Genomic DNA, 17,854 nt, shown 5'->3' with positions numbered 1-17,854 from the left:
TAACATTATTTAGCACCTGTGCACTGATCGCACTGAACGCCCCTCTCTTTGCAGCTCATCTCATTCGCAGACCAACGTTTGCATCGTCAGGAAATACGTTACTCTCTACCACCAGCACATTCGTGTATCAAGAAAGAAAGAAAGAAAGAAAGAAAGAAAAAGCGTCTCAGAAATTAAGGCGTCTCGTGGCCCGCCCGCGGCGCGCCGCGCTGCGCCCGCCGCCGTCATCCTCTTTTTTACTGCTGTCCCTTCTGCGGCGTCATGGTGAACTTGGACGAACGCGGGGTGTCGGTCGAGACGCCGTTTTTGGAGCTCACGCTGGGCGTGCGGCTACGGGTGCGCGCGAGGCCCTTGGACATGAGGCCCGTCTGCCAGTCGAGGCGGAGCTTGAGGAGACCGGTGCCGTCGTTGAGCTCGACAAAGACGTCGGCGGTCGGGACGGCAGGCTGGATGTGGCGCCAGATGTCAATGGTGGCCTCGCCAATCTCGCTGTCCTTGCCAAACGAGTGCTTGTCGTAGACGGTGATGACAAACTGGGTGGTGCCGGGCAGAAGGTTGAAGTTGAACGTGTCGTTCCATTCGCACTCGACGCCCTTCTGGTAGTCGGTCTTCATCGTCTTGGCGCCGAGCTTGACGACCGCGTAGGGCTTGAGGTCCTTGGCGCCGTGCGAGCCAGAGGGCTTGAGGTCCTTGGCGCCAATGACGGCGACGGTAAGAGTACCAGGCTCAGAGGTGGCCGCACCGGCACCCTCAGGGAGGGTCTCGCCAGCGGCAATGGCGCCGACGGCGGCGGCGGGAACGAGCTCCTCAACGAGGTCGGCCGGGCCCGAGACCTGGGTGTTGGGAGCGAGCTGGACCTGAGGAGCAACGTTGTAGCCCTGGCCGGCCACGGGGGGAGTTTCCACAATGGTGGGAGGCTCGTTGACGCTGCTCGAACGGTCCTTCTTCCTGAAGAGACGCGTGGGAGCGGTGATGACGTGGCCGACACCAGAGACGACGGCACCACCACCGGCAACCACACCCTTGCCGACAGCGACGGGGGCACCAATGGCAGCGCCACCAATGTTGGTAACAGTGCGGCCGGCAGCCGAGAAGGTAGAGGTCTTTTGGCGGGTACGGGCAATGATCTGGGGGCGGAACAGAACGTTGCACTGCAAGGTACCGAACTGCTTGCCCTCGAGAACGACCGGGACGTCAAGGTTCTGGAGCTCCATGGGCTCGAGGGCGGCGAGGTTGAGGAGGCCGCCACCGAGCTCGTCGGCAGAGCCGACTGTGTTCCAGTCATCGACCTCGTACGCGAGCTGGGCCTTGACACGCGAAGGGACGGCGACCTCAAAGGTCTCGTTCCAGACGGGGTTGACCGTCTTCTTCTTGGTCTCGGACTTGAAGACCTTGTCGCCGTTCAGGAGGAAGGTGACGTTGGGGTCAGACTTGCCACCACGGTCGGCGGCCTTGAGGTTCTTGGCACTGATGACAGTCACGCGGAGCATACCCTGGTCGTTGATCGACTCGCGGGCGGTGAGCTTGATGCCGACGGGGACGAAGCGCGACGACATCTTGATGGTGCTGCGACTGCCGTCCTCGCCAGTGAGGACAAAGGTGGCCTCCTTGTTGAGCGACTGCTCGAGGAACTCCTTGGTGTCCAGGTGCAGCTCGGCCACAATCTCGTCCTTGTCCGCAGTAGGGTCATCGGCAGCGTTGATACGCAGCCAGGTCGTGCCAACGTCGAGCTCACGGACAAAGCCCTCGCCGACCTGGTCCCAGCGAGCGTGCTGGCTGCGAGCACGCTCCGAAGTGTAGGCGGGCCAGTAGCCCTCGTCGAAGAGGACCTCGAGGCAGCCCTTCTTGGGGAGGTGGCCTTCGATGCACTGGAAAACGAGCACACCGCTCTGGGAACCGAGGATCTCGGCATCGGACAGGACGACACCAGGAGTGGGCTTCTCGGGCTCGGCCTCGGCCTCACCCTCCTTGGGCGTGCCACCGTTGACAGCGTCCTTGGCGACTTCCTTGGCAGCTTCCTTAACGGGGACTGCCGGGACGGGGGCGGCAACAGGGGTGGCTGTACCACTCGCGATAGGAGTGGGGGCACCGTTGGTGCTGGCGGCAGTCCTGGCAGCGGCAGCCTCCTCGAGGTCGTTGGCCTTGGCCTCAAACGAGACACCGTCCTTGAAGGCAACAGCGGGGCAGAAGTCGACCTCGTAGTTGAGAGTACCCTTGAACTGGCCGGCCGACGCCTGCTTGATGCGGTCGGAGCGGGTCTGGGGACCAGCCTTGGAAGCGTAGGGGTACGTGAGGTCAGACTCGTTGGCGACAATAAAGTCGGAAGCGTCAATAGAAACAGTGCCGAGGGTGCGGTCCTTGCCAACGTTCTCGTAGTCCATGACCTCGAGGACAACGCGTTCGCGGAGGCTGTGGACGGGAACGTAGACAAACTGGTCCCAAACGGGGTTGAGGTTGTTGTTCTCGACCTCGGTACGGGCGAGAGTCTTGTTGTTGACGGAGACACGGACGTATGGGTCAGACTTGCCGGCGAGCTCGAGGTTCTTGATATCGGTGGCGTTCTTGATCAAGACGCGAAGGATACCGATAGGAGGCTGGTACGAGGAAGCAGCGTCGATGACGCCAGCCATGGCAACGGGACGGAAGTCGGCAGAGATACGGACCTTGGCATCGCGGGTGCCGGCGAGGGGGAACCAGTCGTTGCCAGAGGCCTTGGCAGCCATAATCTCGGCAAGCTTCATGCTAAGACGACCAAGGGAGCCACCGGCCTTGTCCTTGCAGACAACGGTAATAACAGATGCGTTCTTGTCGGCAACCAGGAACTCGGTGTGGGACTCGTAGGCAGGGGTCTTGGACTTCTTGACAACATCGGTAACGTGGCAGGGAGTCTTGCTGGCACCGAGGAAGATCTCAGCAAACGAGTTGAGGTCGTTGCCGGCACGGTCAAAGTCCTTGGCCTGGTGGACGGTAAGACGAACAATACCAGTGGGAATGTCGGGAACGGGCTCCAGGACACCGTCGGCGTTCTTGACGGGCTGAATGGTCGGGTAGTAGGTCAGGTCGAAACGAAGGTCACCGCGGTCCTTGCCGCCGTCGAGAACCTTGCCGACAACACCCTCGCGTTCGGCATCGTCGGCAAGCTCCTTGAGCTCCTGCATGACCGTGCCGATGAGGTCGTCGGGGCGGTGCTCGTTGTAGTCGAAAACGTTGAGGTTGAGAACGTCGGAAAGCGAGTTGATAAGAACAAACTGGGTCTCACCCCAGGCAGGAGTAGCGGTGGCCTCGATGGTCTTGGTGCGGGCGACGGCGGGGTTGGTACCGAGAGACATGGAAACGTACGGGTCGGGAGCACCGCCACCAATCTTGGTCGACTTGAGGCCGTGGGCGTCGAGGATGTGGATCTTGAGAACGCCAACAGCGGCGTCGAGAGGGGTGCCCGACATGAGCTGCTCAAGGTCGATGGTGAACACGTTGGGGTCGTACATCATGGGACCGAGGGCGGCGTGAACCTGGTTGTGGATGAAGGGCTCGAGGCCGGGAATCATGTTAATGTCAAAGCCAAGAGTCTCTCCACCGATGGGCTTGAGGACAAAGTCAAACTGGGGCTTCTCGAGGAAGGACATCTCGACCTTTTGGACGTGGGGCATGGCGCTCATGAGCTTGAGCTTGATGCGCATCTTGCCGGAGAAGTTGAGGTCCTCGAGGAGGATAGGCATGCCAGTGGAAATGAAGCCCTTGCCGAGGCGGATCTCGAGAACAATCTTGGGGTTGACGCGGTCCTTGAGCTGACGCGGGGTAATGTCCTGAATGTCGTTGGGAGTGAACGAGAGGGCCCAGTCCATGACGACCTCGTCATTGGGGCTACGCCGTCAGCTATCTACATTCGTCACGAGTAGGTACACACGTCTTGGGGAAGGTGCGGACATAGTCGATGCGGGGAGCCTTGTTGCCGACTGGTTCTGTTAGCTCAAAATACAAGCAGGCGTTTTTCTAGCCAACTCACGGGTAAAAGTAGGCATGGCAAGACCCTCCAAGAAGCTGGGGCAGTTGGCATCCAGAGCAGGGGCGACGGCGGCAATAATAGTGGCGGAAAGAACGGGCTCGTACCTACACACAGTGTTAGCTTGGCATTGCGTCGGAGTAAACATGAGGCAGCAGTCTGTGTGGGCACACACTGTCTACGCCATCAGTGAATGACGTACATGAGCCAAAAGCGGTCCAGGAAGCCGTTGAGCCAGTCAGCCGACTCGGTCTCGGTAATGAGACGGGTCTTGACGAGCTCGCGCTGAATGTCATCGCGAGCGTAGCGGCGGGTGCGCTCGATCGAAAGAGAGTACATGGTCGCGCAGAAGGCGAGGATGACGAAAATCCAGCCCCAGCCAAGGCCGATGGCGGTGATGAAGCGAGTGGACACGACTGCGAAGATGATCTGTGGAGCGAGGGGTCAGGGGGGGGCGGTTCTTCTCATCACTGCTGTTCTCGCCACTCACCACACCACCATTGTGGTACCACTGGCCGTAGTACTGGTCCTTGCTGAGACGATGTCAGAATTCGCCCTCCCCAGTCTGTCGGATACGTACAGGTAGGTCGAGAGGATGCTGAGCTCCTCCTGGGTCTTGGTGTCACGAACACCGCGGCCCTCGATGCCGCCAACCTCCTTCCAGCCCCTAGGCATCTATACAAATGTCAGCCAAGTGCGCCTTGATTGCCGTGCTGGATACATACCCAGTCGGGGACGCCGGGGAGAACAGTCTTGGGGATGGTGCCGGGGATGTCGTCCTCCTGAGAATCGCGGGGGTCAGCCGACATGCTTTAAGAGTGAAGCGAGAGTGTGTAATGATGAGAAACTAACGGTGATGGGCTTTGAGGCCACAACAGCGTCCGCGAGGGACGCCGTGGTCTTGGGGGCGTTCGAAGTGGACGTGTCGATGGCAAGGGCTGTGCGAAGTTAGCCGCGAGTTTGAGGAATCTCACACATTGCGGCCCCGCCGGATCAAATTGACTGGTGGGGGGAAGACAGAATAACAACTCACCACGGGCCGAATTCTTGGGATCGTCCTTGAGATGGCCCATGCCGGGCATGCTGCCAATGGCATTCTTGGCACCGCCTGCAACTGCACCGACACCGCTAATGGCAGTGCCAGCAACAGCACCAATGCCCGCGACGGTTCCGCCGGCAACAGCGCCTGTAATGCCGACAGCCCCGCGGCCGACGGTGCCAACACCGTCAACAGCAGCACCGCCGACCATGGTCACTCCCTTTGTGACACCAGTGCCGACGCTCATGACACCCTTTCCGACTCCCTTTCCGAGAGCCTTGGGAGCGCCAAACACGCTCTTGAGGGCGCCCTTCTTCTCGGGGCCAGCGCCGTTGGTCCCGTTGGGAGCATCCTGGCTAGCCATGGTTTAAAGGATCACCGCTGGGTGGATGGATGAAAGAAAGCGGCGATCGTCCGTCTCGATATTTGGCACCGAGGGAAGAGGTTGTGAAGAGACCCGAACTGCGACGGGGGTTTGTTGTCTTGACGGGTCGTCACAGTTGCCGGCGCGCGGGGGGGCGGGGCGAGAGAAGGGGAGGGAAGAAGATGGGAGAAGGGGGAAAGGGGGGGGGGGGGGGATGGGGCGGCTGTGGATGGGTAAGTTAGTGAGAGATGGAAGGGGGTTGGAAAGAAGGAGAGGCGGTGGTGGATGGATGAGATTGAGATGTGCGGCCCAGCGTGGGTGGTGGATGGTGGTGGGTGTGCGGGGGGATGTGCGGGTCTCTCGGGGCAGAGCATAGGCAGAGAGGACAAGAGAGCAGCAGCCGTTTGAACCGCGCGTGCCGGGCGATCGAGCCAAGCCGTGCGTTGCAATGGGATGGGCACTCATCCTAACCCCCGCTCATCGCAGCAGCGTCTCATCGTCATCGGTCCCTCAGTGTCGCTCGTGCAGTTCGCGTGCAGTGCCTCCGCACCGTGGCGTGCCTCACTCGCCTCTGTCAATCCTCACGCACGCAGCACCAGCAGCAGCAGCCAGAGAGCCCTGTAGGTCTTTTGGCGCCGCCTCACTCTGCCGGGTGGTCCTCCCACGTACGCCGCCGCCGTCGCTGGCGCTGGGCTGGGAGAGAGGGCGAGGAATGACCGCAAGAAACCTCTCTCTCCCACCTACATGCCCCCCTGGCAACGGAGTCAATCGTTCATCTCTTGCTCTGGTCTTTGCCCTAGGGTACCTAGTTCAAGCGCAGCCCGAAACAAAGCCATTTACGGCCATTACACAACAAACTCTCGCTTTCGGGTCCACGCTAGCACGCTGTAAACGAGAGCCGTGTCGCTCACTGGCCGCTTGATTTAGCCCCCCACGCCAGAATAGCAAACTGCCCTGCCCTTCCCCTCTCTCCCGTTCTCCCTCTCACCGCGCACGCCCAGGCGCAGCACCACCCAGGATGACCACCCCGCAGCACGCGGCAACTCCCTAAGGCTCGAAGGGGGTCCCCTGGCTGGCGAGAGAGATCGGTGGGTCGGGGAATTGTAATTAGGCCACAATTAGAAGAAGATTCGGTTAAGACCCCCATGTGTCCTGCTTTGGGTGAGGGACAATCTGGGTAGCGCATTTATTACGTGGATTAGATGTCTGACTCGTCATCCAAAATCCATATTCGTCGCTCGCACCCAAATCGCTCCCGCTCACGCTCGCACCGGTCCAGGCCACAGGACCTTTATCAACTGACCGCGACTTTTTATTCTGTCTCTCCTCCACCATCTCTCATCGACAACAACAGGACGGACGTACCAGCTACAGCTCCACGCGCAAGCAGCATGCCCTATGCTCACTCACCGCCTCTCACCGCAAGCACTCACACCTTCCTCCCCACCCCACATCCATTTTCCTCCATCCTCTACTCCTCTCTACCCAACACATCCACATACACATCATACAAGCCCCTTTTATTCACGATCAGCACCCAATTCCACTGGTGACTGGACGGGGAAAGGGGGGCAAGAGCAACACCGGTTCGTCCAGGAGCGACGCGGGCTTTAGTCGGCCTGCGCGTTACCACCTGTGGCAGCCTTGGTCACTTGTACCAAGGTCGCCCGCGGACGGGCTGGGATATTTTATACACTTTTTTTAATAGCCTTCTTCTTGGCTTCCACCAGCATATGCATTTGCCTGACACATACTATTACTACAACTTTGCAGCAGCAGTAATTTACTACGGAGTCCACTCGGTCGCGTTCTGGTAAAACTCGCGCGCAATGTGGGCTTGAGCGTCACGCGTCGTCTGGCCCTGGGATGGTTGTCGTGGTCAGCCCGCAGCCAGCAAGCCACGGTGCACGCCCATGCAATGCGGCGTCCACCGCACACAGGAACTTACGACGGGAGCGGCAATGTTGCGCACAAACAGGTACTTGCGCCCAGCTGCGCCTGGTTAGCAAGTTGATTCTTCCCTATGCCCTAGGCGTAGGTGGGCTACGTAGGTGGTGGCACCAGCAAAGCCTCGACGCACCCATAATCTTCGCAGTGGGCTGGCCGTTAAACGCCGTATCGTCCGCCTTGCCGCCGTAGCTCGCACCGCCTGCTTCGGCCAGGATGGACATGCCCGCCTGTGAAAAGTTCAGCACTCGAGATTCAACAACCGGGCCGGATGCCACTTACGCAAACATCCCAGGGCCAGCACTGGAGGGGTCAATAATTTGGTTTGCTAAAGATACACCTACGCCAATCTCCCAGTAGCTGTCAGGGTTTCAGCGACACGCTCGTTTCAAGTTGTTAGGATAGCAACTCACAGGTCAACACCACCCGTGGCTACCTGGCAGAGGTTGAGGGCAGCACTGCCCAGGCTACGAAGCGAGTGGACCATCTGGCCGCCGTCGCTCTTGTCAGCGGTGAGGTTCTTGAAGGTGTTGAGCTTGGCAGGCAGGGCGGGAGCCTTGCGCGACGAGCCATACTCGACAGCGATGCTGTAGACCGGTCAGTGCCACACACAGGATTACGGAGTAACTCACAGAGCCTGGTCGAGCGAGTAGAGAGGCTTGACCTTGCCCATCAAAGGCAAGCGCGTCTTCTCATTCAGGAACGCGCCCTTGCCCTTCGCAGCAGAGTACTGTAATGTCAGAAGGTGTACAATGACGCAGGTTGCAGATGCCCAGAACTCACAAGCTGGTCCAGGAAGGGGTTGTACACAACACCAACAACGGGCTCGCCGCCAACAGCGAGGCCGATAGAGGTAGCCACCATGGGGAATCCGTGGATCTAGAGTCATTAGACCGTCAGGCAGCACCCGTGCTCACAAAGTTGGTGGTACCATCGATGGGGCTGAGTGTGAGCGTCGAAGTGAATGAGTATACAACCTACTCGACTGAGACGTCAGCATATACATGTTCAAATCAACCCACCAATCCAGGTCGGAGCGTCAGTGATCTCCTGGCCTTCGTAAGTCTCCTCGCCAATGCTGCAGTTGTCAGCCAAGGAAGTCGGTCGTGGTGACGCACAACTTGTGCTCCGGGTACTTCTCGGCAATCTTGGCAACAAGGAAGTCCTCGACAGCCTTGTCGACCTCGGTCACAAGCTAATCATCAGTGCCTTGGTGTGAGGTTCCACCCACGTCGACCGAGTTGGCCTTCTCGTCCTCGCCGGCTCCCGTGTCGAAGCGCTTGGCCTGGCCATCACGGATCATCTGGCCCGCCTGAAGTCAGCTACGAACTGCGACGTTTAGCTTACCTCGCGAGCAATCGAGATTGCAAACGCAAGGATCTCGTCAAGGTTGAGGCTGTCTGCCATTGTGAGGAGCGATAGCGATAGTGTTGGTAGGGAAGGTGTGAGAACGGTGGTTGTTGGTTGTTGGTCATGGACTATGCAACCGATGTGTGCGTGGATGTGGGGTACACGGGTGGAGGTCACTTCATTTTACGTAATGACAGTGACGTCAATTCCCCGTGGGGAAACAATGCTCTGGAATGCTTCCGTCTCGTGTCACGTGTTGCAAGATCCAAAGTCGTTTCTGTCGGACATAAAAACTTAAATCCCGAAACGCCGTCTGAGCATCGTGGCTGTGGGTGTGCAGGGCTCTGGGGGCCGCTGGCCGTGCTGGTAGACCTTGTGAATCTGCGAGAGTCTATTCCATCCATCAAGCATTCAAAATGGTGAGCAGCCAGCACGACCCCAAGCAATGGCGACAACGACGGCGGCGACGACAAGGAAGAGCACGCGGAGCGCACACGACAATTGCGAGTGCGCTGGAGTCGATGGACAGCAGCTGGGCCAGCTGGAAGACGTGATGTCTTTGGTCGTTTGAGCGGGCACCTGGAAGACACCTTTGCAGAGATGGAGAGGAGAATCGTCTACTCGGTGCCCGTCTCTTCGACAACAGCGATCCGGTTGCGAGATATCGATGCCGTCGCGCTCCGCAACTCTTGTACTCTTCTTTGTCTCGACAGGTCTAAACCAAAACTTGCTTGGGAGAAATTTGCCATGTAAACTGGCAGCTAACATGAACAGGGTCGCGGTCCTAAGAAGCACCTCAAGCGCCTTGCAGCTCCCTCGTCGTGGCTCCTCGACAAGCTCGGCGGCACCTACGCTCCCCGCCCCTCGCCCGGTCCCCACAAGCTCCGCGAGTCGCTTCCCCTGACCGTCTTCCTCCGTAACCGTCTCAAGTACGCTCTTACCGGCAAGGAGGTTACTGCTATCCTCAAGCAGCGCCTCGTCAAGGTCGACGGCAAGGTCCGCACCGACGAGACCTACCCCGCTGGCTTCATGGGTGAGTGTTTGCAGCCTGGCCACTATTTTTTTTTTCATGACACCGGACTAACGTTTTCTTCAGATGTCATCACCATTGAGCGTTCGGGCGAGCACTTCCGTCTCCTTTACGACATCAAGGGCCGCTTCACCATCCACCGCATCACCCCCGAGGAGGCTACCTTCAAGCTCTGCAAGGTCCGCCGCGCTCAGTTCGGTGCCAAGGGTGTCCCCTACGTCGTCACCCACGACGGCCGCACCATCCGTTACCCCGACCCCTCGATCAAGGTCAACGACACCATCAAGTTCGACTTCGTCCAGAACAAGATCGTCGACCACCTCAAGTTCGAGCCCGGAAACGTTGTCATGATCACCGGCGGCCGTAACATGGGCCGCTCGGGTGTCATTGTCCACACCGAGCGCCACCTCGGTGGCTTCGACATCGTCCACGTCCGTGACGTCCTTGACCGCACCTTCGCTACCCGCTCGGGCAACGTCTTCGTCATCGGTGAGGGCGCCAAGGCTCACGTCTCGCTCCCCAAGGGCAAGGGTGTGAAGCTTTCGATCGCTGAGGAGCGCGACCAGCGCCGCCGCCAGGCCCAGGCTTAAATGTCTCAATGAGGGCATTGAGATGTGGGCTGCGCGTTCTGTGTAAAATGTACACTGAGGGATGCACACTTCGATCACGCTACAGCGACGAAGTTGAAGACCCAAATTTTGGGTCTTTGTAAAACTACCAGAAGGACAGATGTCCTGGTCACCCGCAACGCGTTGTGGGTGACAGTTGCAGTTGCAATCCAGCCAGTCCTTATGTGACAACGGCGGAAGATGGAAGATGGGGTTATAGACAGACACTGACGAAAAAAGAGCTGCCACACATACCCTTGCCACTGACTGCAGAGTTGTAGCCACCTCACACAACCTCTCCCTCCTACCAGTGTATCGTACATGGGTTGGGTAGTTTTGTGCACTGTGTACTGCCCTGTACACGTTTGCCATAGTATGCCCTTGCTGCAAGCTCTTGATTGAACCGTGGGCTGTAGGGACGTAGAACGCTGGTGCTCCTCCTCCACGTCTCTTGTCTCTAGCGGCCAGCTGGCGATAGTCCTACACACAATACCGATGTTACATGATTGCACCACCTACCTTGTCGAGCAGAAACTTACGACTTGGTTTGACTGTGTCGACGGACGCTAAGGCGCCAACCGCCGACTTGGCCAAGTGAAGCTGCAGATGCCGCCACATCGGTCATCTGGTTGCCAGCGCCCCTGTCTGTGGGGTGAAGAGATGTGCGACTGTGCCAAGCGCACGAAGCGTGCTGCACGTCCTATGCGCAGTCATGTCTGCCTTTGTCCGCGGGCAGCTGTGCTGTATTCTGCAGCTGGCAGGAGCTGTCGGTGTCGGAGCAGAACGGCCGAAATGGGTGGCAGCGTCATGGTCGCCGCATGGACAACCTCCACCCTCTCTGCGAAAAGGGTGTGCCAGAGTTTCAATCCCGCCAGTCCTTTAAGCTCGTCAATCGCATTCATCACAACAACTAACCACCACATCCTACACACATCATGCCTCCTAACAAGGGTGGAAACTCGAAGAAGGAGGCGGGCCGCGCACGCAAGGCCGACAACGAGGTGAGCTGCCCCCCCACCCCCCCACCCCCCCCTCGGCGCATGCGGTTGTGCTGACGCGTTGCAAGGCCAAGAAGCAGGAGGTCGTCAGCAAGCAGAAGGAGGCCAAGGAGGCCGAGAACTGGAAGGCTGGCGGTACGCATCTCTCCTCCTTTTTTTTGCACCACCACTCTCCCCACCCCTCCCTACTGACTTTTCCCAGCCAAGAGCTCGTCCAAGGCCGACGCTGAGGGGGCCAAAAAGGCCGAGGCAGCGGCCAAGAAGGCCGAGCGCGCCGCCCTCCTCGCCGCCGAGGAGGCCTCGGCCCCAGCAAAGGTCAAGGCTGCGCCCAAGGCCGGTGCCAAGAAGGGCGGCGCCAGCGCGCTCAAGCCCACTGCTGGCGCTGGCATTGCCTCGTTCCGCACCGACGACCCCCAGGGCGTGCGTCGCGACGAGGACCGTACCGTCACCGAGCTGTCGGCTGTGGGCATTGACCAGATGCTCGAGGCGCTGGAACTTGCGAACGACAAGACGGACGCTAGCACTATGGGTACCAAGGTGAGTGTGTGCGGGGGGTGTGGCGGTGTGGGTGATGTAGACGGTTTCCTCGTGGTGGTTGAAATGAAGGTGTTTCTTCTGCTCGACACATGCGTTCTCGCCGGGAAGGCTTGGTGTGCCCAAGCGAGATGCCCATGTTTTGAGGCTGCATCTCATGCCTTGGGCCACCCAACAGACAGCAGCGTGATATATCTACCTGCTTTGCGTTTTTCCTCGAGACCGTCAACCCGCACCACCCCACTCGCATTCCCGAAGCTAACGTCCAGGCCGCCGGTATCGAGCGTCACCCCGAGCGCCGCTTCAAGGCCGCTTTCGAGGCCTACCTCGACCGTGAGATGCCAAAGCTCAAGGAGGACGTGAGTGATATAACAGTTTGCCCGCAATGGAGCCGTTGCTGACGTGCACTTTTCTCCCAACTGTTTCCTCGTCGCGTCGTAATCTCAACCATCACCCCCCCACTCCGCTCGCTCGACTGCGCCTCTTCCACAGCACCCCGGCCTGAGGCAGAACCAGATGCGCGACATCATCTTCAAGCAGTTCCAGAAGGCCCCCGAGAACCCCTTCAACCAGGTCTCGCTCGCGTACAACGCTTCCAAGGAGGAGCGTCTCGACGCGCTCAAGCAGAACCGCGAGGCCCGCGAGGCCAAGTACCGCGTCGAGAACTGAGGAGGACCGCACAGCTGGCATATCGGGTGAGGGGGGCCGGGCGGGGGGGGGGGGGGGGGCAGACCTGCGGCTGATTTGAATCTGACATGACCGCGTTTTGCGCCTACAGCGTATATAACCTGTCGTGTGCAGATGGCGGCAGGGGCATATGAGTGTAGCACAATTTAGATGTCATTTCGCATTTTAGCAGTACATGCGCACGCGCGCGAGGTGGATGGTTCGTCGTAGGACAATGACATGGCGTTGCGAACGGCGCCGTTGTGGTCATGTTTGTGTGCAGAGGAGGGTGAACTCGGTGTAGTAGTGGCGTGTTGCAGGCCCGTGAGGGTGCGTCATGTTGTCTGAGGGGCACAGGAGAATGGCATTTCGTAACGGTGATGTCCAAACTGGAACAATCATTGTGGACCACGTTGAAGCGACTAACATCCTGGAGCAAGAGCATGGTCGTGGCAGGTCGCCGCTGCTAGAGAAGGCCTGTCTGATAAGCTTCGACTGACAAAGGTCCTTGTCTAATTGTGTCTCCCAGTGTTCGCGCAAGTTGGCTCGGTGGGAAAACGACTTGCAACATGTCTTGTGTTTGGCTGGGTATCAGTACAAGGCGCCCAGGGCTGCTCACGTTGAGGAGCAAGTGACTGTTCGTCGGGGTTCATCTTGGCAACGATACTGAGGATGTAAGCTGGCCGATGAAGGGCAATGAGGTCCTCGAGGCGGTTGAGTGTGCGTATGTATGTACGTACAGCAGGTGAAAACGAACAGCTAGCAGCAGCGCAGAGCGTGCAACGCTTTTGCAATTTGCCACCATACCCGGCCCACGGCAAAGCACACCAGTGTTGACTGAACCAATCAAACCGCACCCATCATCGTTAACGTCGTACATCGTGCTAGAGAGGTTGTACAAAATGTGTGTCGAGGAAAAAAAAAAAAAGAAAACAGGACATGGACGTGTGTGTCTCTCTCAAAAAAATGCCGTTTTAAATGTTGCGTTTATGTTTATGTTTTGTTGTTGCTGCTGTGCTGCTTGGTCTCCGATTTCTGATACTCTGTCGCCAACACCTTCTGCCGCTCCTCCCACTTACGCCGTTCGTCTTCCTCCTCGTCCAGCAGACCCAGGACCAGGTCGTCGGGCCCGTCGTCCTCGACGGCTTTGCGGTACTCGTCCTCCCACTTGTCGCCCCACTCGTCGTCGTCGTCGGCGTTCGAGCTGTCCGTGTTCGTGGGCAGGAGCGAGCTGGGGGACGACTCGAGCTCGTCGCTCTCGTCCGTCGCTGGACGTGGGGCGAACACCGTGTCGTCCTCAAAGCTCAGCCCGCCGTCCCCCGCCGTGTTGCTCTTCCGGCGACGCAGACGCGAGTGCTGTGCGCGCGCCACTTCACGTCGTACCCTGTCCACGCCCTCGCCGAGGTTGGCAGCCACGTTCCAGATGGGCACCGTCGGCCAGCGGGACGGGTTCAGCGGCGACCCGTTCGGCAGCTGGGGGATCTGGGTCGCAAAGCCCGACTGGATGACCGAGTGCAGAGCCGAGTTGAGGGGTTCGTCAAACGACCGGGCGTCGGCAGTGGGGCGTACCTCGACCTCGGGGCGGAACACGAGGCGGCCAGTACGAGCGAGCTTGTCGAGGACAGAGAGGGGCGAAAAGTCGTCTGTCGGCGTGGCCGCAAAGAACTCGATCTGCCTCGACAGGTAGATTGAGGCAGGCAGGATACGTGGATTCGAGCTGTGTGTCCTAATCTCGGCGTGGTAGAGGCTGCGAACGGGCTGGGACTGGGCGGGTGCTGGCTTGGGTGCCACGGGCTTGGCCGTGACGCCGTGCTGGGGTTCCAGAGGCAATGCCCAGCGAGCCTTGAGGGCCTGCTCGACTGCAAGGTCGCTGTCAGGGCGGAGGCCGGCCTTTTCGCGCATCATCTCGGTCAAGTTGCTCGCGCGGCGACGACCGGACGGGGTAGTCTGCGAGGCGGGCGTAGCAGTAGTAGGCGGGGTAGCAGCGTGAACCGTGAGGCGAGCGAGCTCCATCTGACCAGTGCCAGGGCGGTAGATGACCACGTCTTGGCAAAGGGTGCCCTTGACGGTCGGGTGCCGGCGAGACGCACCAAAGGACGCAACAGCATATGCGGGGAGGGCTTCTTCGGCCTTGCCAGCCAAGTCATCCGATGACGGGTTTCGTTGAGGGCGGAGACGGGCGAACGGGGCAACGTCAACCGAGAGAGGCGTCATCTGCTCCGGGTTGGGGAACTTGACAGGGACGTGGCTCGTTGCCGAGGGCTTTCCACCGGCGGGTGAGATGGGAAAAACGTCTGAGAAAGAGCCATGTTAGCACCAGAGATCCCAGGTGGGCGTTTTGTTATCTATACTCACGAACAGTGCCCTTGCCAGTTCCGACCGAGATCCAGCGTTCATCCTGCGACCACTCCACAGCACACACGTCGGCTGTGGTGTTACCGCGACGAAGCACATAGGCATCCCACACGTCGCCCTTGACTGGGCCGCGTTTGCTGAACATGACGCCATCGGGTCGGACGTCGAGGATGTGAAAGTCGCGGCCGTCAGCGGCAGCGGCGAACAGCCGTGAACCCTCGGGCGAGAATGAGATGAAGGTGATGGGGTGCTCGCGAGGGACGGCCGCTGCGCGTGGGTGCTGGCCGTTGGGGAGTGGCGAGACCAAAGTACGTGAGGGTGGCAGTCGGAAGTGGGCGATAAGCACTGGCTGCTCCTCTGAGCGGGCGAACAGGTCGATGATCTTGACCCAGATACCGCCGGGAGGAGGAATGCTCTCAACAGTAAGAGGCTCCTCAACTGACCGGCTCTCGGGACCTCCTTCCTCTGCCTCAAACTCGTTACGCGGAAGCGAGTCGGCGCTCTCACTAGGAGCGCTCTGCGCGAGGCGATCGCCTGCTGCTCGAGCACCCATCTTGAGCCCTGCCCACACACCACGAGCGACACCGCCGCCAATCTCGACGGCCGATGTCAGCAGCGCGTTCTGAGCAGACTGCGGTGGGGGAGAGTGAGCGGACCCGGCGCTTGAGGCACGAAACCTGGTGGATGAGGCAGCAAAGATGGAGCCGAGACCGTCTGCGCCCGGTGTGGCGGCCGCCTCGCGCGTCGTGAATGCCAGGAGGCGTCCAGAGACGCTCGCCACGGGGAGATGGGTACGTGGGTTAGCAGGAATGTCGGTGATGGGGTTAGAAATGAGGTTGAGGTTACGGTCGAACACGTGAATGGATGGGGACGGGTGTGAGGTGGTCTGACTGTTAGGTGTGCTTGGACGGTCCGATGGCAGCACTCACGACAATGATAGCTCGTGATGAGGACGAGACCTGCGCAGCGGCGCCGGAGCCAAGCTCGAGACGGCGGAACACCTTGCCAGTGTCCAGGCTGACGAGGACGAGTGCGAGTTGCCCGTTTGGTGTGCGGCCACTTGAGCCAGAACCAGCGACGACACTGTGAGGGGGCAGAGCGTCAGCGGCGTTCTTCTGTCGCCACTTGGGGATGGGGGATGGCCAACTCACGTCAGGGCCACAACTGGGCCGTGCTGCCCCCACAACGCCTTATCGAGTAGACGAGCCGATAACGTGCGTTCGTCCTTGATGGCCTTCCTGCTCACCGAGGTGGACGGGAGCGCAGACCGCTCGACGGCGTCGTCGTACCGGAGCTCGGGGATGGAGGCGACCTCCACCGGCGGCGGGAACGTCTCGGGGACGTGCGGGTCGTCCGGGATGGTGCCGGGCGTGAATGCAAAGACCTGCAGTGCATGGCTAGGGGACGTGAGGAGCAGAAGACTGGAGTCACGAGTCAGAACGAGCGGTGGGTACGGTGGACGAGTCGAGTGTGGGACTCACCGTCGGCGGCCGGAACCGAGGTCGCCATCCTGCCACACGGCGCACGGGTCATCAAGGGCCAGTGGCCGCGGCTTGCGCCTTGGTGACGAGATCGGGAGGAACCCCTTGAGACTCGAGATGCCGCCCATGCTCATGTTCAAGAGCGGGGTGAGGATGGACGATGGTGTGTCGCTGTGGGGTTTAGGTCAGTGGGAAGTCGTGGGGCAGATAGGGAGGGAAGACTCTCACTCGACGGGGAAGGCTGAGATAGCGTCAGCGATAGTCACCTCAGCGACGCGTCGGCACACCCGGCCATATGACTCACCCATACCGGTCCTTCGGATGGCCGCCGCCTTGGTCGTGGTCGATGCATGTTCCGCATTGTCGGACGAGGACATGTGGGAGCTGCAGTGTGCGTTCGCCGCGGGGTCACGGCTGGACCAATGGTCGGCGTCGGAGTGGGTACGTGTACCGGGGAGCCGGGGGGTTGGAAGTGGAGGGAGGGGGGGGGGTGTGGGTGTGTTATTGATTGCGAGTTTGATGAAGAATGCAGGTGTGTTTTGTAGGGGGACGATGTGTCGCTAAACGGTGTGAATCAGAGGGTATGTGGATGATGTTGTGTGTATGTGAAGAGAGAGAGAGCGTTGACGAGTGGGTCGCGGACGACGATCGTGGGGGATGGGGGGGAATGGACAGAGCCGAGGCGTGCCGCGCCCTGATAACGATTCGGCAGGGAGCGGGTGGCAACAGGTGTCAGGAAGCGGGTAGGATGCGATGACGATGCAAGAAGGGTGGGTGTGCGATGTATATGGATTGTCGAGAAGGGGGGAGGAGCAGTGTGTAGTGGTAAGTGCTGGAGGAAGAGAGGTGGTGCATGTGGACGGCGAGATGAGGGTGTGGGTTGTGCCCCCCAACGAGCCCAACGGCGAAGCAACGAGCATCCACGGCCCGCTCGGCTGAACCGCCCGGCGGCTTGCACGGCTTGGCTGGGTGGCAACACTGCAGGCTGCAGGCATGCTGCTGGCCGCTGGCGCTACCGGGAGACGCGTCTCGACGTCTCGGCTGCGGCATCCATCCCCCACCCTGGCCCCGCTCGCTGCCCCGCTCCGGTCGGAACACGGCGGTGGCAAACAGCATCATCCACAAGCACCACTGCACCCATGCACCCCCATGACCCCCCCGTCGCCGACGTGCACAGCCCGGGGATGCACAGCGCACTATACGACACCCCCCTCCCAGCCTTTTTGTTCCGTCCCTTCGGTCTCGTAGTGGCCGTCGTGATCGAGTCAACCGTGCCAGAGAGAGATCCAGAGGCCAGAGGCGGCACAGATTCATGACGCAAGCGGGGCACACCACAGGCCACAATCACTACTTGCGTGAGTCGTAGGAGGAGCCGGCATTGTCTCGGCCCCCATCCCCTATCGCCCATCCTGCATCCCGCCGTCGGCTCCTGGCCGCACGCAATGATCGCAACGATAGGTCATCAGTCATCTGCACTGGAGC

The 17,854-nt window shown here is 59.9% G+C and overlaps 5 protein-coding genes across 5 annotated transcripts; 2 read left to right on the top strand and 3 right to left on the bottom strand.

Moving 5' to 3' along the window:
• Positions 1-236: 236 nt before the first annotated feature.
• Positions 237-5,403, bottom strand: EHS24_008563 (uncharacterized protein; the record flags this gene model as incomplete). Its single annotated transcript, XM_028623874.1, has 9 exons — positions 237-3,861; positions 3,905-3,953; positions 4,004-4,107; positions 4,203-4,429; positions 4,491-4,533; positions 4,581-4,675; positions 4,726-4,782; positions 4,853-4,938; positions 5,034-5,403. The coding sequence occupies 9 exons, from the start codon at positions 5,401-5,403 to the stop codon at positions 237-239; spliced, it is 4,656 nt and encodes a 1,551-aa protein (XP_028475848.1).
• A 1,786-nt stretch (positions 5,404-7,189) lies between these two features.
• EHS24_008562 (uncharacterized protein) lies at positions 7,190-8,757 on the bottom strand (the record flags this gene model as incomplete). The annotated part of the gene is made up of 14 exons (XM_028623873.1): positions 7,190-7,264; positions 7,352-7,395; positions 7,484-7,580; positions 7,633-7,653; positions 7,695-7,710; positions 7,764-7,937; positions 7,983-8,080; positions 8,134-8,229; positions 8,268-8,292; positions 8,332-8,335; positions 8,373-8,428; positions 8,469-8,533; positions 8,582-8,653; positions 8,698-8,757. 14 exons carry the CDS (start codon positions 8,755-8,757, stop codon positions 7,190-7,192), a joined length of 903 nt encoding a protein of 300 aa, XP_028475847.1.
• A 359-nt stretch (positions 8,758-9,116) lies between these two features.
• On the top strand, positions 9,117-10,320 carry RPS4 (40S ribosomal protein S4; the record flags this gene model as incomplete). Its single annotated transcript, XM_028623872.1, has 3 exons — positions 9,117-9,119; positions 9,475-9,733; positions 9,797-10,320. 3 exons carry the CDS (start codon positions 9,117-9,119, stop codon positions 10,318-10,320), a joined length of 786 nt encoding a protein of 261 aa, XP_028475846.1.
• A 953-nt stretch (positions 10,321-11,273) lies between these two features.
• Positions 11,274-12,539, top strand: EHS24_008560 (uncharacterized protein; the record flags this gene model as incomplete). The annotated part of the gene is made up of 5 exons (XM_028623871.1): positions 11,274-11,339; positions 11,405-11,471; positions 11,539-11,873; positions 12,092-12,229; positions 12,363-12,539. 5 exons carry the CDS (start codon positions 11,274-11,276, stop codon positions 12,537-12,539), a joined length of 783 nt encoding a protein of 260 aa, XP_028475845.1.
• A 990-nt stretch (positions 12,540-13,529) lies between these two features.
• Positions 13,530-16,749, bottom strand: EHS24_008559 (uncharacterized protein; the record flags this gene model as incomplete). The annotated part of the gene is made up of 7 exons (XM_028623870.1): positions 13,530-14,830; positions 14,892-15,777; positions 15,821-15,974; positions 16,043-16,312; positions 16,373-16,543; positions 16,601-16,613; positions 16,677-16,749. 7 exons carry the CDS (start codon positions 16,747-16,749, stop codon positions 13,530-13,532), a joined length of 2,868 nt encoding a protein of 955 aa, XP_028475844.1.
• Between the last annotated feature and the right edge of the window lie 1,105 nt (positions 16,750-17,854).

The sequence above is a fragment of the Apiotrichum porosum genome (assembly GCF_003942205.1).
Source record: "Apiotrichum porosum strain DSM 27194 chromosome Unknown scaffold_7, whole genome shotgun sequence".
In the NCBI taxonomy this organism is placed as follows: Eukaryota; Fungi; Basidiomycota; class Tremellomycetes; order Trichosporonales; family Trichosporonaceae; genus Apiotrichum; species Apiotrichum porosum.
This window is presented reverse-complemented; position numbering and strand designations above follow the sequence as displayed.